This window comes from Electrophorus electricus, chromosome 17, assembly GCF_041902795.1.
Source record: "Electrophorus electricus isolate QZ-2024a chromosome 17, ASM4190279v1, whole genome shotgun sequence".
Lineage (NCBI taxonomy): Eukaryota > Metazoa > Chordata > Actinopteri > Gymnotiformes > Gymnotidae > Electrophorus > Electrophorus electricus.
In genome coordinates this window covers 7,675,001-7,697,500 of record NC_137513.1, presented here as the reverse complement: position 1 = coordinate 7,697,500, position 22,500 = coordinate 7,675,001, and the positions used below count along the sequence as shown (strand labels likewise).

Here is a 22,500-nt window from a genome sequence, read left to right as displayed (position 1 = left end):
CTTCGCACAACAGCACTGCCTTTCACTTTGGCTGCTGTCCACTGCGTTCCACTGGATGGCGCGTCTGTTTTTTTAATTTTTCACCACTGCAATTGTATAATTTGCATCACTGAAATGTTCAGTTAGTATAATGCGAGTGCTTTTATTTCGGGCTGGTCCTGACGGAGAGTTAGTATTTGTAAGGACTCGTGCTGCTGTCTGACAGAGGGCACTCTCCGCTTTGGGAAGTTGTGGTCACATGGAGATGGAGACCATTGCCCTACCTCCACCCTGCGGGGCGGGTGGACTGCTCTCAGGGGCTGTGGGAGAGGATGGAGAAGAGCTTCGGACGTCGGGCTTCATCCCTCACGACTTTTTTTACATTTCATATTTTATATGGACACCTACATTGTATTTGTTTTATTAGTCATTTTAAATCTCGTTCCCTTTCATTCCGTTTCCTTGATTTTTACTTTCTTATTTTTCATATATCAGGCATGGACTTTCAGCTGTACTTATATGTACAAAAGGTGCTTTATATAATATATAACTATATAATCATTTTTTGTAGTATTAGTATTAATATTGTTACCTGCTTAATTAGGTTTAATAGGACACCACACCAAACAAAACAGCATAACACTGATCAAAATACCATGTGTATTAAACTCTCAGAATAAGTGTTGAAATACAATTTCTAGTGAAACTCCTTGTAAAATACCAAACCTTATCATACTCACACAGACAGAGGCACAATATTTTTTGCCTTGACTTAATTGAATATTTATTTGATGAGTGCATTGTAGTTACCACAGGAATGTTTTTACAACAGTTCCTTATTAATATACACACAGCTAATGTACATAAACCAACTACAATTGTGACAGATTTATTTGAATATTTATTTGAATATAAAAGAATATTTTAAACGTATAGAAACAGATTTATTGATTTTCTACAGTAATGCACACAGCCGTACGGAGAGAGAAGAGACAGTGCTCCACCCACACACACCAAGCGCGTGTGTCTTTGTGTGTGTGTGTGTGTGTGTGTGTGTGTGTGTGTGTGTGTGTGTGCACATACACTACTGCTGGATCCACTGGTACTGGTTTGTGTGTGTGTTACTGTTGTTTGAGAAACAGAGCAGCTCCACTCTGGATCCACTGGTCCTGGTTTCCTCCACAGGGCAGCTGAACATGTGTGACTACTCGCACTCTCTCCGCACTCATATACAGTGGCAGCCACACAAACTCCACTGGGGAATAACTACCTTGAACAGTCTGAATCACACACACCCACACGGGCACACACACAGGCACACAGACAGACAGACAACAACAAACACATATACAGCTTAGTGTTACAACAACAGTACTCATGCTTTCCTCTCCTTCTCCGTGAGCAGAGACAGAGTGTGGGATGGGAATGTGGGTGGGAGAGGGTGTGTGCTTGTGTCAGTGTGACAGCTCGTACGTGGGTATAGCTGTACCTGTGGGATCCAGGCCATGTGGCAAGCAGGAACAGCACACACACTTGGAGAGTCGTGCTGGTTCTCACTCAGACGAATCCCATCAAAACTACAGCCCTCCAACTGCAGCCCACCAACCTGCACATGCACATGTGTGCACACATACACGATTATAGTCTTGCAGACTCAGTTTTACTGTAAACAAGCAGGCTCACTTTCAGGCAGAAGAGCATGACACACACATTTTCTCTCTCTCTCTCTCACACACACACACACACACACACACGTCTCTCTCTCTCTCTCTCTCTCTCTCTCTCTCTCACACACACACACACACACACACACACACGTCTCTCTCTCTCTCTCTCTCACACACACACACACACACACACGTGCACACCCACGCACCCATAGAGCAGTGTGTGGGTGTGTGAGGGCTGGGTGGATCTGGGGGGAGGCTGAGGGCACAGCTGCAGTGCAGCGCACACACTCCGGCTCTCCGCCTGTTCTTTCACTTAGATCCTTTACACGCCTCTGAAGGCACCATCCGCAAGGGTAAACGCCCCTAAGAAGCACATACTTCTGCCCTGACACCATCCGTGCTGCTCTTCACTCACACTGGGACTATTCCGTCCAGAAGGGATGCAAATATGAATCCCTTCTGCCTTAGGGGAGAAAGTTCAGTGCCAGAAAAGTTGCAGATTTTGCTTTTTAAAAGTGAGGAAACTGCCAATATTTTGGCCAGCAGAGGATTGACGATAACTGAGAAGCTTTGATGTATCTGGATAGAAATATACTAGGGACAAATTCCTACTCAAAATGTCTATTTGAAATGTGGAGAGACGTTTGCTGAGAGGAAAACAGAATTGGAATCCTTGGGGCAAGTAAAACACTCTTTGTTCTGTGCAAAACAATTTGATTTGATTGAAAGCTGAGGCCTTATGTATTCCAAGCCTAATGCAGTACTAACTCTAAGGGTACAGGATAACAGGCAATTTCCGCTATATTGCAACACGTATGCTCATGGAGTGTGGAGTGTGTATGTACCTTCACTTGTAGTTTGGCACCTGATATTGCACTCTTCCATGATGCCATAAACTTCAGACTGTCCATGGAGCAGCCCATAGACCTAAACAAAGCAAGATTTACTGGAAAGCCATTTACCTACTCACACTTGTACCGAACTGCTCTCTCTTGCACACACACACACCCCAAAATCAGTCACATATGCTCTCACACACCTCCCACATGCATGCACACCCCCCTCAGATGCTGGGTGCAGGTATGAGGCAGCGTGTTACCTGGCGGTTTCCTGTCTCAGGGCGTTGAGGAACGTGTCAGGGTGGAAGAGTTCAGACAGATCTAGAGTGTCGTTTAGGAGAGTGTTCCTCTCCACTCTCTCTACCCAGCTCTATTGTACACACACGCACACACACACACACACACACACACACACACACACACACACACACACACACACACACACACACACACACACACACACACACACACCCCTATTAGTCATATTATGATCTACAGTTGTTTTGTATCTATATCTCGTTAATGATGAACAAAATAATATTATTACATTATATCATGTTTATTGATGTATAATTGTTGATCCTGCCTCATTCAAAACTTTATTTGCTCATTGAGCTTTCTTTAAGGAACCAACTGTGACTGATTCTGTCATTCATTTAATACCTCATTGAGTCATTAATTAAAAATGCAAAAAGCTTCATTGCAGTTTGTCAGGTTTTTGCGTAGTCCATTCTCAAGGTGGTCCTCAGCTGCACTCACCACCAGGAACATCTCACTGTCTTTTCCTCGCCCTACCAATGCATTTTGTGACAAAGATCTCCGGACGCTTGGTTCACCTCAATGCCGTTTACAGCACAGCTCACACAAATGTGAGAGTTAAAGAAATGTTTCACTATTACTGCAAGATTTGGGTCTATCTAAAGTCAGACAGAGATACGAAAATGAAATATAGTTCCTGACTATTCAATTTATATGTATACACACACATATATATATATATATAACTGGACGCTGCAGCCCGCTCCTGCAATTAAAGCTAAGGTAACCCATCACTCGTCACAGAAAGTCTCCTTATCAAGATGCGCTGGAATACCAGTCGCTGCCCTCTGAAGCGACCGGACCCTCCCCGCTGGGACGCCTCATCACACCCACTCAGAGACGCTTTGTTTGACAAATATGAAACACCTTTGGCTCTGCTAAAAGGGTTCCCCTTCCCTTATCAGGTCTCCACACCACTCGGTAAGGAACGTTTATTACCCCGCCAGGACACATGGCCCAAACTTTACAAGCCCAGCCCTGAGCCGGGGGACAGCGATGTCATAAAGCACCTCATGTGGAATCAAGAAATGACTTCACAAGCTGGAATACTTGGATGAAAGAAAACTTAAAAGACCATGTTCCCCAAAGAATACTGGAATTTAATGTTCTCCTAGTGAAAGATGTTCCCGCGAGCAACGCAATAAGACCCTGATCATGTATGGAAGATCATTTTTAATTGTTCCATTTGTTGTTTTCCGTTTCTTTTAACAAGTTGATATTTCAGACAGATTGTATGGACAATGGATCCACAGTGATCCACATCCTCAGTGACTATAACAGACTTCCCATCTGGACTTAACCTTGTACAGCCAATAATGCATTATTATATACAGAACAGGCTCAACATGCTCAACTTGGGATGCAGTCTAATTAAGCCATCATCACCAAATTGAAATTCGCCCTCTCTCTCTAGTTATGTTAACTTTTCTTATGTCTGGTTATTTTGGTCAGTCATGAAACCATTCTATCCATGCCTTAACCCTAGTATTTTAATGTTTGTACATTGCCTGGCCAAAAAAAGGTCACACACACTAATATTTCGTTGGACCGCCTTTAGCTTTGATTACGGCACGCATTTGCTGTGGCATCGTTTCCACAAGCTTCTGCAATGTCACAATGTTTATTTCTGTCCAGAGTTGCATTAAGTTTTCCCCAAGATCTTGTATTGATGATGGAAGATTTGGACCACTACGCAAAGTCTTCTCCAGCACATCCCAAAAATTCTCAATGGGGTTCACGTCTGGACTCTGTGGTGGCCAATCCATGTGTGAAAATGATGTCTCATGCTCCCTGAACCACTTTCACAATTTGAGCCCAATGAATCCTGGCATTGTCATCTTGGAATATGCCCGTGCCATCAGGGAAGAAAAAATCCATTGATGGATTAACCTGGTCATTCAGTATATTCAGGTAGTCAGCCTCATTCTTTGGGCACATAACGTTGCTGAACCGAGACCTGACCAACTGCAGCAACCCCAGATCGTAGCACTGCCCCCACAGGCTTGTACGGTAGGCACTAGGCATGATGGGTGCATCACTTCAGCCGCCTCTCTTCTTACCCTGATGCGCCCATCACTCTGGAACGGTAAATCTGGACTCATCAGACCACATGACCTTCTTCCATTGCTCCAGAGTCCAATCTTTATGCTCCCTAGCAAACTGAGGCCGTTTTTGCCGGTTAGTCTCACTGACAAGTGGTTTTCTTAAGGCTACACAGCTGTTTAGTCCCAATCCCTTGAGTTCCCTTTGCATTGTGCGTGTGGAAAGGCTCTTACTTTCACTATTAAACATATCCCTGAGTCCTGCTGTTGTTTTTTTATGATTTGATTTCACCACACGTTTAAGTGATTGCCGATCATGATCATTCAAGATTTTTTTCTGACCACATTCCTTCCTCGAAGATGGTGTTTCTCCACTGTCCTTCCAGTTTTTAATGATGCGTTGGACAGTTTTTAACCCGATTTTAGCAGTTTCAGCAATCTCCTTAGATGTTTTCTCTGCTTGATGCATGCCAATAATTTGACCCTTCTGAAACAGATTAACATCTTTTCCACGACCACAGGATGAATATTTCAACATGGCTGTTTAACAAATGAGAAGCTCCTCACTGCATCAGTTAGGGTTAAATAACTTGTTGCCAGCTGAAACAATCACCCATGCAGTAATTATCCAATAGGAGACTCTTACCTATTTGCTTAGTTAAATCCAGGTGGTGACCTTTTTTTTTTGGCCAGGCAGTGTTTATTCACTTTTATACATGCATTACTTAGTGATTAGCTCCTCATCTCAAGTATAGCAGGTAGAGGAAGAGTATTTGCATTATTACTGCAAGTACAGTAACATGCACCTGTAGTAATCATGCTTTCCACCTATATCTCTTCCTGTATGCTCCTCTATCACTCACTTGGAAAATGTAACTGCTTTCTTACATATAATTGTGTGCTTTATATCACCTATCAGAACGTCTACACTCTAAATATGTGTATATCCAAATATGTGGACCCAATGGCTCAAGTGAATTAAGGTAACTGATCGCAGCTGTTATAGTTGAGAAGACATATGTCTCATAACCAAACACATATTTGTTTTATTCCCTCTTTCCATTCCTTTTCATTAAAGCTCTTTTCTTTTATTATTTTACCCGCCAAAGTCGAAGACGGCTTAAGAGGCCTGAATATGCATAAGCGAACCTGAGATCGATCTGTCCCCCTCCACGAGTAAGGGTTCTAAACATCAATGCTCAGGAACAAAGACTTAGTTGAACAGTTAAGGAGCTGAGCACTTAAGAAGTTGACAAGAAGAATGAGGAGAAAAGAAGTTAGAACTTCTCGCGAGAATTAAGTACTTAGCGTAGTATCTTATTTTATATTTGACTTGGTGTGTTAGTTTGTCTTAAATTGTTTAATTTGTCAAGATCCTCGAATTTTTGTTTTGCATCGTTGGTAAAGTTAGAATTAATCCTGTTTGGCCAACAGTAATTAGGACTAATTAGACAACCTTATATTTCTCAAGCCTAGGTACAGTATACTGTCTCGAACCTGTGAAGTGAAGGTATCATCCACCTCAGCGGAACACTCTCTGTGAAGCTCAGACTCGCTGATGCAGGATCGTTGGCAACACACTGGAATATTCATGATCAGGTGTGTTTCCAGCCTGCTACGGTCACACATAACCTTCAGTGACCCCTCTTGCGCGGACGGACCAGCCAAACTGACGACTGTCCCTGGAAACTGATGCAAGCGCTCTATTCGTTCCATTCATATGCTATGTTGGGGTGTGTATAGCGCATTGCAGCTCCTAGAGATAATCCTGCTCAGGTTTACATTTCCTCCCCTCGTTAGTCCATACCATAAGAGTAGGAATCTCCTCCTCTTTTAGACGTTCAACGCTAGCTCCATTCATTTCTTGGGATAGGTTAGTCTTCGCTAAGTTAGCAGCATAGCTAAACAGTTCTCTGGCTCTGTTCTCTGGTTTCTAATACATTTCCAAATTTACCATGCAAACATTGCCTTAGTTACTGGCACTGGATTATATATGATATTATCATTATGCGTGTTATTAATATGGTATCAATATTTCATTTTTGAATATTGCTGTTATTGTCAATACCGGTATATTGTAATTATTGTCAATGCACACATAAATACACACACACACACAGATATATAAAAATGGGCCACACAGTGCGAGTCAGCTCACACTGAGCAAGATTGTGCTCAGAACTGATTCACTTGACATACTCACACACACCTACATACATATACCGGTGCATGCATGCACATTCCCCTTGAATAACAGCAGATGAGCTGAAGCTAGAAGCAAAAAGTCATTTTGATTGTCTTTATTCATTTATTCTGCAGGCTTGGTGGCCATAATGGACTTGGGCTGTCTGAGTCTCTGAAATCAATACCTATATTCTACTATTTAAACTCCTTTCAATGCAATAATCCATTTAAAAAAAATCTGATTTACAAAAATTGACTTGAATGTCCAAAACAAACACAAGAGCAATCCAGACAAGCATCACCGTTTGGCTTTATTCATTCCAAAGACGAGGTCATGCCTGAGTCTCAGTGTGGGCACCTAATAAACGCTACTAACAGCTCACGGCTGACGTTCCATGTTTATTTTAGTGGCTGACTGCTCATGTTTCCTCAGGAGAGAGAAGCTTTTATTTGATTTTAAACTTGATGATTCATTTATTATCATTTATTGTTATGAAAAGCTGTTTGGAATGGACACACTCTGTTAAGGTAAAGACAGGTGTCCTAAAGTCTGTAGTGGAGCTCAGATCTCTCCCACAAATGCACGTGTGACTGTCTGCACACACACACACACACACACACACACACACATACACAAATACACACACACAAGCATGCACATGCACACACAGCAGCTCACTGGCTGCTCTCATGATAGCTGTAGGAGCTTGGCAGTGTGTGCTTGCCATGGTCTGACTGGGTAAATGAGGGTAAAGTGTGTTAGCCCGGTGGAATTATGTGATCTCTCAATGGGCACACCGACACGTGCGTGAATGAGCAAAAGCAAGCGCATGTGCATGCACGCACGCACACACAAACACACACACACACACACAAACACAAACACGCACGCACGCACACACACACACAAACACACACACAAACACACACACAAACAAACACAAACACACACTCACGCACGCACGCACACGCACACACACACACACACACAAACAAAAAGGATAAAGCATGGCTCAATGTACAAAGAGAACCAAAAGCGATCTAATGGAGCAGTGACCCTCATTAACCACCGCAATCATTCCAACTGCTGCTCTCTCCACAGAGAGAGAGAGGGATGGAAAGAGAGAAAGATAGAGAAAAAAGGATTATCTGAAACATTTACAGCACTGATATCATTCTCAAATCATCAATAACAGCAAGACTGACCTTAATTATAAGCGCGCACACACACACACACACACACACGCGCGCGCGATTCTTTGTATCCACTATATGTGTGCACCTTAATGAAGCTCTGTATAAGGTGGCTGTAACCATGGTGATAATGATAAGGGCTATCTCCTCCTTTACCAGGAACCCACACTGATCCAAGTTACACCTTAAGCTTCTCCTTCAGGCTTTATCTCACACACACACACACACACACACACACACACACACACACACACACACACAAGCCTCATTAGGACAGTAGTTTAGCAGGAGCAAGGTGATATTCATGCCACATCAGTCTTATTCCAGCTGCTAATTGTAGAACCTTTATAATAATGTCATTTAACAATGACCTCTGACACACACATATGCACCCATGCACACACGCGCGCACACAGGCTCTCCCCCACACCTTGGAATGTTCAAAACACACTGAAGAGAACTTGGGCCATACAAACAAACTGCAGGCATTTCTAAAGGCATCATTACCACAAATTAACCTAACAGGCCTTGCATGTCAAAGCACAGCTGCACGGGCAGCACGGGTGAGGGCATCTGGCTGGAGTGGACCCGCCTACTCAGACCCGCCTACTCAGGTGCGCCTACTCGGACCCGCCTACTCATACCCGCCTACTCAGACCCGCCTACTCAGACCCGCCTACTCAGGCCCTCCTACATGGACCCGCCTACTCGGACCTGCCTGGTTGAAACTGCATACTCGGACCCGCCTACTCAGACCTGCCTGCTGCCAGTGGAGTGAGCAGGAGATGCCACTAGCTGAGCAAAATCAAATGCTACTGCGGCCGCTTGGGAATCCTGAGGGGATCTGTCAGTTAAGGGTGCAGTTCAGATGCCAGCCACATGAGAGGGTGGTGTGGAGGGTGTGGAGTGTGGAGGGTGTGGAGTGTGTGGAGGATGTAGAGGGTGTGGAGAATGTAGAGGGTGTAGAGGGTGTGGAGTGTGTGGAGAATGGGTGGAGTGTGTGGAGGGTGTGTGAAGTGGTCAAGCATGACCAACCTTTACCCGCATCAGTGAGCACATCATCCGTACTTCACGCTTTCCTGGGAACTGTTTCAGCTAATGACACACCTTTGTTTCACGCTACAAAAGTTCACATTTTAAGTGTTCATTACTAATGTTCTTATTAAAATGACTGTATATCAGTCTGTGCCGGTGTGGTTTATCAAGTGACTAGAATGAAATCTTTAAAAATGCATCATCCTTTTTCAAATGGGCAAAGGTTATCCAAACACCACAACAATGAACATTTAGCGTACTCACAACCAAACACTCACACGTTCATGAATAAACATGGTCACACACACACACACACACACACACACACACACACACACACACACACACACACAGTCTTAGACATGTAGTAGATGATGTGACTGATATATGATAATGACAAGGATTTATGTCTCTGTATACCTCAGTCTGTGTCTGTATCTGTGTGTGTGTGTGTGTGTGTGTGTGTGTGTGTAAGCTGTGACTGGTTGTAAGATGTGGTTAGCTAATGCATAATTCATTAAGCATTGTTAAATATTCATGCTACGGTTCCCACCTCCGAGTCTTCAAGGTCAGCTTCCCCCTCCGCACTCTGCTGTTTATGTTTGTGTCTATGTATTTCTGCTTATGAATGAGGGGGGAATGCACGTCACTCACACACACCCACATGGATGGAGAAAAGTGAGAAGACTGGTAGCAGCGGAGTCGGCGTGCGTGTGTCCGCGTGTGATTTTGTGATGAATCAGTGTCTTAGAATCCTTATCACGATCGTACTGATCTCTCACTCTCCCACACACCCTCTCAGCAGTGGGAGCATTAATTAAACTGATAATAGATGGATAAACAGAAGCTAGCAGGCTCGTCACCTTCCCTCTGCCCTCTGCTCTCTCGTCCCCTCTCTCTCTCACCTCTTCTTTCTTTGTAAATCTTGGCCCTCTGCAAGATTATCCGTGATAATCTCACCGCAGAGTTGAATGAGACTCGTGTATTGATGTGCTCACCCAGCAGTGCTGCGGCAGGTCTATGGCAGGCTCCTAATGTTAGAGCCAAAAGGGAAAGAGAACACATCTACGATACCCAGCAGGGATTATGGATCGTTCCCCTTCAGTGGGGTTGGAGATATGAAGCATGGGGTGAGGACAGGGCATGGCAGAATGCGGGTAGAAAGGGCAGCAGAATACGAGCGCGTGCATGTGTGCATGCATATATGTACGTGTTTACCTGAGCATGTGTGCGTACGTGTGTCTGCATGCGTGCGCATACATGCGTATGTGTGCATATATGCGTGTACGTGTGCGTGTGTATGTGCGTGTGTATGTGCGTGTACCTGAACAGCAAGAGCTCTGGCCACTACAGCTCGGAGGTACTGCATTGGATCCTCTGGACCCTCCCACTTATTCTGCCAACTCAGCGGACACTGGACAGGGGATAAGGGGGAGGGAGAGAATGCCAGAGAGAGAGAGAGAGAGAGAGAGAGAGAGAGTGACAGAGGGGTGCAAGTCTCATCAAACAAACTTTCAAACTTAGTTTGAAGTGTGTAAGCAATGAAAGGCAAAGGTAACACACAGACAGACGCATGCAAACATGCACAAACACACACACATAAACACAAACACACACACATAAACACACAAACATAGAGTAATTGATACCTCCTGGTTGAGCAGAGCAGTTGCCAGTTTGTGGACATCAGCAGTAAGAAGGCAGGTGCCCCTGATCACCTTACTGAGTGCTGCCAGTGATTGGTGGATGCTCTGCACCAATCGAATGGCGTTAAACTGCTCCAGTAGGATGAATGAGCGCACAGGGGAGCCCATGCCCTCACTGGGAGGAGTTACTTTCTGTTGGATCAGAGATGAACCCTAACAGAGGGCGGGAAGTCCAGTATTACTGCATGTCTCCCAGAGAAAGACAGAGAGACCGAGATTACATATGGGAGGGTGAGAGAGAGTGCGTGTTTATGTCTACCTGGTTAAGCTTCTTCCACAGGTTGAGAATGGGCGATAGGCCACTAGACCACACATCTCGGTCAAACTTTGACCCCGCAGCCAAAGATCTGCTCAGAATTCTCAGCTGAGAGATCACCTGTGCGTGCGCACGCATGCACACACACACACACGCACACACACAAACAAACACACACACAAACACACAGATGTCAACTTCTCAGTCCATGCATACATGTGATCCCAGAATCACCACATACACCAGAGACATCACTGATGCACTTGATAGAGGCCTGGAGCACCATAGCCCAGTGGAGCTTTAGCTACTGCTGTTAGTGGAACAAGAGCTGATGGCCTAATCGATCACTCCCTAAACAGAGCCTCACTCCATCACTCTCACACATGCACTTCTTATTAAAGCCCCCCCCACACACACACATATACACCTGCACGCTCACGCTCATGTGGTCAAGCCCTGGGAATGTGTGTGAGGGGTACTGAGGGTCAATCTCAACTTGACAGTGACAAATGAGAGCACAGCTCACCACTAATCTATACACAGAAGAGAGAGAGAGAGAGAGAGAGAGAGAGAGAGAGAGAGAGAGAGAGAAAACGAGAGAGAGAGATGAGACAGTTTTCCATTTGTAGATGTGGATCCCCCTGGAATGGCAGTCAGGGAGAGTAACTATGTATACTAAACACTACAGCCACAGTCATACACACACACACACACACACACACACACACAGACAAAAAGAGAGAGTCCTATTCAACACAATGCCCTCAATGTCTCAAAGGTTTGTTACATAGTACGGCAAAGTGAATGTAAAAAGAAATAGCCTTTTATAGCTGTTCCTAACATTTCTAAGAGCTATTCAAGAACTTACACATTTACAAGTGCTGATCTGTGTGTATGTGTATGTCTTTAAGAGGAAGAGCAACCCCTTATCTGTCGACAAGGTAAGCTCTCCACCCTCACAGGAAAGAATAAAGCACAAAGACACACACACACACACACACACACACACACACACACAGTCAGAGACAAACTTTTCCTAGATTCTTCGCAATGTCCTGTTCAACAGAACATTCCCAAAGCTGCCAGTGACACCCACACACCGAGGTTGGGGCACGCTTGTGGGTTGCACTGCTGTCACCGGTGCCATGCAGCAGCTAAAGCAGCAGGCTGGAACACGTGTTAACCCAGAGCTGAGCCGAGCGGGGATCGCCCACAGCTCTGCTTCCCCGGCAACCGACAACACCTGCAACTGCTGAAAAGCGCACAGGAATAAACATAACGCGTGGTTGCAGCATTTATGGGCAGGTGGGCCGCCAAATCTGACGCCCTGCAGACTGCTTCAGAGGGGCTGCCGCACTGTGGCGCTGTTTCAGTTGCCTGCTCAGCCCTGCCTGACTCGACGCAGCGAGGTGTGTCGTTTTGCAGGTGTGTCGTGACAGGGGAGGACGCCGAGCCGAACACGAGCCCTCCAGCAAAGATTTGAACAGGAATCAAGGAAACAAAAAAACAAAGAGACCTGAAATCATGATTGAGGTGCAGCAGAAAAGAAGGTGTTCAAATTCTAAGGAAGTGGGGATAGATGAAAGGGCCCATAACTGGAACGTGTGTTAATACTGCCTCTGGCAGTCCACCTCAAACACAACCTACTAAACCTGCTCCTTGTGTTCCTTTCAATAGTCCCTTGAAATAAATCTCAACCGCCTGATATGCAATTCAATGTGAAACGAATGCAGGAACAGTTTAGTCAAGGTGTTCCACTAATCATTAGGTAGACGTGTTTAATATAATGTCTTTTGTGTAAGACTCCTGCTACGATCGCAAGAATAAAGTTAGCTAACTTTAAATTGAAGTTTAACCTACTATAGTTGCTTTTGTTTTTGAAGTTTAATTGACTGAAAGTTGTAGCGCAGCCCTGACGATGACATGTCCCAGAGGAACGAGTGACCCATGCAGGCGCAGACCCCGTGTGCCAGTACCTGTGTGCTGGTGATCCGCTGGGCAGAGCGCTCGATGTTGGCTGGCAGGCCAAAGAAACTGGGCCTGTCGTCCTCTGGGAGACTCTCCACCACACCACGATAGTCCTACGTGCAAGCAAACACACACAAGCACACATGCACACAATGATGCACGCACACACTGAATTATAAGGACATACAATGCCTTTTCATTATGCATTTTCTTTTTTCTTAATGAACTCTGACTGTAGTAGGAATTTTGTGTGTGTGCGTGTAGTGTGCACGAGTGCACTCACCACTATGCTGCAGGAGTTAGGGAGGTTGATCTGAGGGGGAAAGGCCGACGTTCTCATGCTGTGGGAGGGAGTATGTGAGTGTGTGAGCACTTGGGAGCTGAAGAACTGCTGCAGATAAGAGCGCAGGACCCTCAGGTCACACACGTTGTCAACGCGGCCGCCGTAGATGGCGTTCTCCAAAAGCCCATGCACGAACTCCCACTGAAACACCCTACCACCTGGAACACACATGTACAGCCCTTACTTGGACATCGCTGGTGCCCACAGTGAGTCACACCTGACAGGTACAAGTAACAGCATCCTGAGCTACTGTGCTACTGTTTACATGAGAAGACCTTCTCCTCGTCTAGCTCCCACGCCCATCATCGTCAACATCCTATTAATATCATAGCTTTTACACACCAGTGGTTTGGTCTCTGCAGTACTGGGTGGACTGAGACTCATCTTGCAACCCTATATTAGTTATATAGTAGTTCTAGATTAGCTGCCTTTTGACATGAATGATTCCTTGTATAGACCTCCTCTCTCTCTCTCTCTCTCTCTCTTTCCCTCTCTTTCCCTCTGTCTCTCTCTCTGTCTCTCTCCCCCGATTAGTAGCTATTGTTCAGAAATCAGCCCACAGTGTTATTGTTATTGATCAGGCTTTGTGTCATACAATGCATGGAGTTCATCTGAGAGTGCTGGACTCCCTGGCATCGGTGCAACACAGCTAATGAGAAAAGCGTCGTACTGCTGTGTTTAATCAATTGCGCTGTTTGATTAGAATGGCTCTTTGGGGTACGGATGCAAAACACCCATAGGGCACACTCACACACTTGAATAACACACTCACATGCTCAAAGAAAACACACTCATAAATGAATCTTAAAAAACCCAGTCACACAGTGCATACCTTCAAATAGTCGGTCAATGATGTCAAAGCCCGCTCTTAGATCAGACAGAGAAAATTCATAGAATTTAGTCCAACCCTGCAACACAATAAATAAAAAGACAAAATACATAAATAAAAATAATGATAAGATAAAATGATAAAATAATGATAAAATAAAAATACCTGAACATGAACTGACCCAACTATATTTACATAGTGTGTATGAGTGTGTGTGTGCAGGAATAGTACACATGCTATATAAAAGGTTTCTGAACACTAATGAAGAGCTTTATATGAACCTGAGAATCACATTATTATTGTGTATACCTGTTATTGTGTGTACCTGCTATACACAGTGGTTTGTTTGTTATTGTGGGTACCTTTGTTTCTACCTGAGGTATGTAATTGTGTGTTTGTCTGTTATTGTGTGTACCTGTTGTACATAATTGTGTGTTTATTATTGTGTGTACTTGTGATATGTAATTGTGTGTGTGTTGATGTGTGTACCTATTGTACATAGTTGTGTGTTTGTTACTGTGTATACCTGTGATGCGTAATTATGTGTTATTGTCTGCACCTGTGGTATGTAGTTTTGTGTGTGTGTGTGTTGTCCTTACTTGTAGTATGTAGCTGTGTGTTTGTAATTGTGTCTACCTGTTGTATGCAATTGTGTGTTTGTTACTGTGTATAGCTGTTGTACATAGTTGTGTGTGTTATTGTGTGTACCTGTTGTACATAGTTTAGTCTTTGTTATTGTGTATACCTGTTGTACATAGCTGTGTGTTTGTTACCATGTGCACCTGTTGTACATAGTTGTGTGTTTATTACTGTGTGTACCTGCTGTACATAGTTGTGTGTTTGTTTCTGTGTACCTGTGGTATGTAATTGCGTCGCTCCTGACACACAGCGTGGAACCATGCCAGGCAGAAGAGTGACTGAGCACGTGCGATTTGCCCTCCTTTACCGACCTGCTCTGCACTCCACGACTCATACGTCCTCAGCAGGTTCTTCTTCAGACCAGGCGGAGCCTGACACACACACACACACACACACACACACACACACAGACAATTGTCAATGATAGCCCATCTCTGAAGGACAAATGCTGCTTGTCTTCTGTAATGCTTGCTGAAGACAGGAAAGACACTCCACCCAACTCTAGCCATTATGTTAGCTGCGGTTATGGTTCGCTCCCTCACAGCTCCAAACACATATCCTGAACAGGGAAACCCTGATTCTCAGCTTGCGATGACCTTTACAACTTCAATAACTATAAGAAGCCCTGGCAGGCATACATAGATTAAACGTATCAGTTAATACATGGGAAATATTTAATATATCACAATTACTAAGGATTAATAAGTCACTAAGTACAGTACCATATATCTAGTAAGTAATTAACCGAGCACTCTAACATATCAGTAGGCATAAAAGAACATCTAATGTATAATATAATATAATCAGGCTGCTGTGATAACTCCTGCCCATCCCTGCAGTGTGGGGATACAGCAAACACATACACATATGTACAAACAGATAAACACACACACAGAAGCACGTACAGGCACACACACACGCGCACACACACACACACACACACACACAGCACACACAGATGCACATACAGGCACACACACACACACACACACGCGCGCTTACCTCATAAGTGATCTTAAGGCTGGACTGCAGTAAGATAGGTGTGAAGTTGGCATGGACTTCTGCAGTCAACCACAGCCTGAACCCTGCTTTAGGCTGTATGCTGTTCAACTCCTACACACACACACACACACACACACACACACATATATATATATATATATTTACATTCATAAATTCAGAGCAGGACACATCACAATGCACAAATCCAACAGCGACAGCTCCCGGGGTGCTTCCCGCTGTCTGGCGCGCTGGGCCAGGACGGCGGCTGGCTGCTGCCTGCCAGCACAAAGACCTGGCAGGCTGACAGGGCCACACCCCAGACACAGCGCCAAGCCCAGAGCGGCCGCACAGGAGCCCAGCACTCAGACTCTCTGGCCAGGCCCGGGGGGCAGAAGCAGGCTGCTCCAGATGGGGGACTTCCAGAGAGCTGCTTCAACTCTTTCACAACACAGCCACTTCACAGCAGTACACACTGGCCTCGGACTCTCAAGATAAGGGGCCAGCCTCGATTGCTAACATTTGACGCTGTTGTGCATTACAGGCATTGGTTTATTCTGATGTGTGTTACGGACTCGCGTTTACTTCCTCTGTGTTGTGAATGTTTAACGAGGTGTGGGGCTATGTGCCAATTGTGCTGCTTGGAGCAGCAGCTGTAGCGCTCAGCCAGAGTTTGGCTCTGGTCTTTTCCAAGGCGTGCTGAACCCTGAGTGTCCTTGCAAAAGGGCAGGATGTTTGCGTGCGGTTCACTGCGTGAAATGTCACGGCGACGGAGAGAACCAGTGCGCCCTCTCCACACATGGACGGAGTGCAGCAGTCTCCACGACAACTAAACGCCTCACCGTAACTCGCTATGGACTCCGGTTGGCAACTACATACAGGGAAAGAGAAACGTTTGAGAGAAAGAAAGAAACGGATAAAAGAGGAGCGGGGCGACAGAAGGGAAGGTTGTGTTAGTTACTCACCTTCTCCAGCAGGGGGAGCCACGCAGTGACCAGGTGCAGGTTCTTCAGACAGAGCCACTCTCCATTGCGCGCGCACTCTCTCAGAACCTGCAGGGCTAAGTCTGCCTGGCCCTGGCCCATTGCCACCTACAAACACACATAGGCACACACGCGGCCAGCTTAATGAAAAACGGTGCTGTTGGTGGGTTCTAAATTTCTGCTGGTGAAAATGATACGAGTACTTTTAAGATACAGACGTGAGGATGATAAGAAACGTCTGTAAAGAATAAATGGGCTCACAGGAGTTTAAGACAGCAGAACGTTATGTGGCGTGGAGACAGAGTGAGAAGTAGAGAGGATGTGTGACATAAACAGGGAGGGGGAGAGACAGAGAAAGAGAAGTCAGGAGAAGGGGGTGGGAGGGATAGGGAGAAAGAGAGAGAGCAGAGAGAAAGGGAGAGGGAGAGAGAAAGTTTGTGGTACCTCGTGGTAGTTCTCTTGCCCAACTGTCTCACTGGCAAGCTCCAGGAGCTCCTGGGATGGATCTGCTCCAGGGGAGATTATTATCAACACTGGCTCCAATTCCAGAGTCTCCCCATAGAGACGGCGCAGATTTAGGGGAGGAGGAGACAACTCCCTCATACCTGGGGAGAGAGGGAAACCAGGGGAAAGGCAGATAGAGGGAAACACACGGGGGGAGTTGAGAGTTAACATTTGAGGTCAAGATGAAAGAGTGTCATGTTTCCAGCAGGGATCTGTAAAGCACTGAAATACATAGATGCTGTAGGCTTGCATAATACACGGGCGCGCTAGCACAGACACTCCTCACTGGCTTTAATTATTCGGGGTAATGATTAAATAGGGAGATGTTATCCTACTATTTCGCCTCAGGGCGAGACAATGCCCTCGTGTTTGTGTGTGTGTCCTGAGTTGAGTAGTGCTCCCTCAAGCTCAATGACAGCGCTCAGCAGACTCCGACAACACTTATCTTTCTCAATGCATGGCGGTCCAGGATAAACCCATTTCTTGCCCCCGGCCTTTCACCTGAGCGTGATTATTTACGTGTACACTTATCAAGTTTCCTAGGGACGAAATCTCGAGCGAGAAAAGAGACTATTCCGGTGACTCCATTTTGTTTCTGCAAGACACGAGTGACTAGTTTCCCGCGAGCAAGAGGACGCGGATGTGTCCCGAGCAGAACGGGGCGAGCTCAGCGCAGCTGAGATACCGGCAGAAAACGCGCCGATGCGCGCGCGATCCGTCCTAGCACAGCCGCTAACAAACCCGCTAACGCGGATGATCTGGTTAGGCGCATTTACAGCAGTACGCGCGTAGGCGTGGGAGCCACGGTGAGCGCGTGCAGCAGGCGCCGGTGCGGGACTGTGGCGTCTGTCAGATTAGCGACGCTCGTAAAAGGATTAGGAGGAGAGTCATTAGCATTCCCGGGCCGAGTAGCGCGGAGCTAGCGTTAGCCCTGCTGTTGCACAGTGGACTGCAGTGATTAATGCACGTTTGCGCTAGCCCTGTTAGTGTCAGACATAAGCCTACAGTGATTAATACGCGTGCGCGCTACAACGGAGCGCGCCACTAAAAGTTCGATACAATAGCAGGAGAGGGGCGGGGGAGGGAGACCTCTGAGCACTGCGCGAAGGTTAATTGACACTGTAAGGCGTTTGGCACTGATAGAGGGCATCTCTTCTGCTGAGGTAGACAAGGTGTGTGAGTTTGATAGCCTCAGGCGACAGAGACTCAGCCAGCATTGCGTCTGTGTTTCTGTGTGTGTTTCTCTCTCTCTCTCTCTGTGTGTGTGTGTGTGTGTGTGAGCGGGGTAATTCTGCAGAGTAAATGTATACCACTAAGGGATACCTTTTAGTCAAAACTATGAAACAGCTTGTGTGTGTGTAAGAGAGAGAAACTGAGAGAGAGTATATATGTGTACGTGCATGTGATGTTGAACAGCTTTTACACAAAAATCCACTGTTCTCATTATCTCCACAGAAGCGAGACGAAAGACTCTGAAAATCCATAAGGGGTTTCATCCTTCTGCCCCCATCAGCTACCCCAATTCTGAACACGGACACACACACACACACACGCCTACCTACCTCATCCATATTTGGTACTAATATAATCCCCAAGAGTCACACAGGTAAAAAATAAAAATGAATCTGTCAGCAACACTTCTACCTCAAACTTCTTTAATAGCCAAATGTGCCCCACACAACCTAAACCTGTGCTAAACAATTTCCATCATCAAAGTTCACTAAACAACCTCTCAGCTGTCCCAAAGCTTTACTAAACTGAGGAAAATGAGGTGAAATATGCAAAGGACACTTTTCACTGCGGTCTTGACATTTACACAATCCGCTCCACACCCTAAATCACCACAGAATCATGGGGGACTGGTGGAGCAATATGACACAGATGGGGTTTTGGATTTACATGAACCAAACAGTAACCACTGCGCCACTGTGTCTTCCCTTCGCTCGCTGTTTTGGGCAATTCTTGATTTATTCCATTTGCCCAGCTTTCACAGCCAAAGAAGCAGATGACATTAGCAATCGCTCTTTCTGGTTTGCACCAGCGTAACAATATCAGCTCGGGATCTGGCTGAGGGACAAGTCGTTAGCCCTTAATCATGTGACAAATGAAATCTTTCTGTCCAGCTCAACACGAGTCGTTTCTCTTCTGTAACAGCGGGAAAAGACGGGCACCTACTGCTGCCACCAAACGAATGAGAAACTAGACAGACCCAAAGATTTGAAAAGAGAGCAAGAGCAGATCAAGTGCAAGGGGGGCTCTGGGGGATGGGAGACGATGGATTAATTCACTTCCTGTCAGAAGGAGTAATTATGAGCTTCCTTCCCCAGTCTAATGTCTTGCTCAATACACAAATAAAACACACACACACACACACAGACACACATTATTGATAATGCACCAGATCTGCTGCCATTAGTGGAACCTGCACCACATTCAGTACCTGCGTTAAATGAATTGCCTAATTAACGAATAAAATGGCCTGTTTATGAACACATTGGTTTAGTATGCAAAACATTTAGTCCAAGGGCAGACTATCAATTAGCCGGTGATTAGGTCCATTGAGTTAGCCGTGTAATTCCTTCCTCTGAGTGAGACTGGGATGGAGCAGAGAACAGTCTGGGTAGGTGATTACAGCACCGTTAAGGCCACATGGCCTTCACGCCTCTGCCTCCGGACTCCTGCGTTTTTTTAGTTACACACCCATTCACACGATCACTCTCTGCCTAGACATACAGCACTATTACATATTTCTAAAGTGTTTCCGCGGTTTCCAGGGTACATGTACAATAAATTGAGGTTGAGAGCGCATGCGATTGAATGTTTCAACCGAAATTGCGCGTGCGGTTGTCTCTGTGTGTTAGGTCTGCAACAAATAATAAACGTAGATGACTCAAATCAATGATAAAAATAGTTGCCAACGAATTTAACTGTCAGTTTGGGTTGATGTCATCGCGTGTTTATCGTGCTCGGAATGCTCCGACATGGAGGCGTTACCGCTTACTGGACAGAAGTGAACAGTAGGGCTATGGCAACATCCCCATGACCAAAATCCTTCCAAAGTGTGAGAACATTTCACTCTTAAAACTAGTAAAATGGTTGTGAATGCAGCATTTGATCAGCAGCCTTGCCTAGCGTGGGAACACACCAAGTTGAGCTATAGAGGATGTACGTTGGCTCTCTGGATGATGAATGCTTGGTAAATCAGCTAGCTAACCTGTTAATGTTACAACTCGCCTAACAAATGTTATTTTCTCTACTTTGAAATGCATTTTCTCTTCAGTGTTGTTGAATATACATTGCACACATACACATACAGTGTGAGCTGAATTTCGAATAAATTCGAACGATGTATGTGATTTGTGATCAAAAAAGTGATAGCTCTAATAACTCGCACCTCAATTTATTATGAGACTGGAATTGGAGGGGCAATGCAGTTCAATATCTACACAGGATTCTAGAATGACGAACAAAAACATGGCTCGAATGCAGATTTTTTAAATGGAGTATTGGATATAAAAGAGTAAGATTACTCATCTGCATGCCAAATGTGTTTTATTTCAAATGCAATCTGAAGAGCAGATGTGTCTGAAGCACGGAATGCACGTTTCTATCATCATTCTATTTGTTTGAAATTTGGACGGATGGTTTTGATTTATTTGATTAATGTACCGCTACGTTGCTTATCCTTGGTTTTACATTTTGACAGAAATAATAGATATTGTCATTTTTACATTTTCTATCATGAAAGATCAAGAAGACATTTATTCATAGTAAATTCATTTTTGTCTCCTGCCTTGTGTCTAAAACAACCTCAAGCTATATTTAAATAAGATCCCTTGAGTAATTGTGCAATCTATAATCCGAACAGTCAATTATTCATTCCAAGTAATCAGTAGGCTATCCAACTATAAGTGGTTAGTTGTAGCCCGTGTTTGTGTGTGTGTAAGCATTATATCTTTATAGTCAAGGTTTACATTAGCCAGTAATGCTAATATTTGACTGCTAAATACACAGAGACAAGCAAATTCAGATCCCTTCTGACACAGTGTTCATGTAGAATTATTCCTTTTAAGTGCATATAAATTTTAAATAGAGCTGCTTTGGACGCCTTCTATTCAATAATGCATGTCTCTTTAAATGAACACGGACAATAAGAAGGAGGCAACTGTTTAAGAGCACCATCACTGCTCATTCTATCAGTACCTACAACTAGCCTCCACTTCAGACATCCAGGGCTGTGGAATCACCCTTGTTGTTGAAGAGCTCTTACACTGTTTTTGAGCAAATAACAACGATACCGTCAGTGCTCCAAAAATGAGAGAGGATTCAGAATAGTTTTCTAAATGGTTCCCTATTCTCCTTAATAACCATTTTCTGTGTGACAAAATTAGACAACTAGCAAACGTCGATCTTGGGTATTCGCTTGATGGCCAGACTGGACAGTTTCATGGCGGAGGTTTCCGCTACCATGCACAAAAAAATTCAGGTACTTTATTCAACATCAAAGTGGAAAGTTCTCTCACCAAGTGATATACACTCTATTTAACTCCAAAATTTCAGTATATTTTGCAGCAGTAGGAACTAACACCAGTAATAACATATGGCCAGAATACTCGTTTGTCTGGTCCATTATTCCTGGACACCGTGACCAGAACCAAAACTCCAGCTGGAAACTATGCTTCATAGCTGGATTTCTGGGTTGCTGGAGTGTATGTGTGTTAGATGTCAAGATTATTTGCAGTCCTAGAATTAATAAAACCATGAGCGCAAATCTAATTACTTTTTCTAGACCCATAATTAAAAGAGAAAACGGCAACCCTCTGTGCGTGTGTGTGCGCGTGTGTGTGCGTGCGTGTGAGTGATAATGAGTGGCCGCATGACAGCCAAGCACTTGCAGAAGGTCAGTCGCTATGTTAAATGCAGGACTCTTCATCTCCAGCTTTTCACCTGTCTGCTTCATGCTGTCTGCTCGACTACACCTACAGAGGCTTTACGCTCCAGAGAACCAGTGG

The 22,500-nt window shown here is 44.9% G+C and overlaps 1 protein-coding gene across 12 annotated transcripts in view; it reads right to left on the bottom strand.

The window, feature by feature from the left end:
- Positions 1–737: 737 nt before the first annotated feature.
- The window catches only part of dync2h1 (dynein cytoplasmic 2 heavy chain 1), a 90,392-nt gene continuing 68,629 nt past the window's right edge, over positions 738–22,500 (bottom strand). For all 12 annotated transcript variants that reach the window (XM_035533952.2, XM_035533953.2, XM_035533955.2 and 9 more), the window contains 14 exons: positions 17,429–17,589; positions 16,967–17,092; positions 16,005–16,115; positions 15,218–15,373; positions 14,367–14,442; positions 13,475–13,692; positions 13,200–13,304; positions 11,227–11,343; positions 10,911–11,120; positions 10,586–10,675; positions 2,749–2,858; positions 2,495–2,576; positions 1,469–1,585; positions 738–1,259 (listed from right to left, as the gene is read on the bottom strand). In XM_035533952.2, the coding sequence (XP_035389845.1) occupies positions 1,101–1,259; positions 1,469–1,585; positions 2,495–2,576; positions 2,749–2,858; positions 10,586–10,675; positions 10,911–11,120; positions 11,227–11,343; positions 13,200–13,304; positions 13,475–13,692; positions 14,367–14,442; positions 15,218–15,373; positions 16,005–16,115; positions 16,967–17,092; positions 17,429–17,589 (1,838 nt within the window). In that variant the 3' untranslated portion in view covers positions 738–1,100. The remainder of the gene's footprint in view (positions 1,260–1,468; positions 1,586–2,494; positions 2,577–2,748; positions 2,859–10,585; positions 10,676–10,910; positions 11,121–11,226; positions 11,344–13,199; positions 13,305–13,474; positions 13,693–14,366; positions 14,443–15,217; positions 15,374–16,004; positions 16,116–16,966; positions 17,093–17,428; positions 17,590–22,500) is intronic.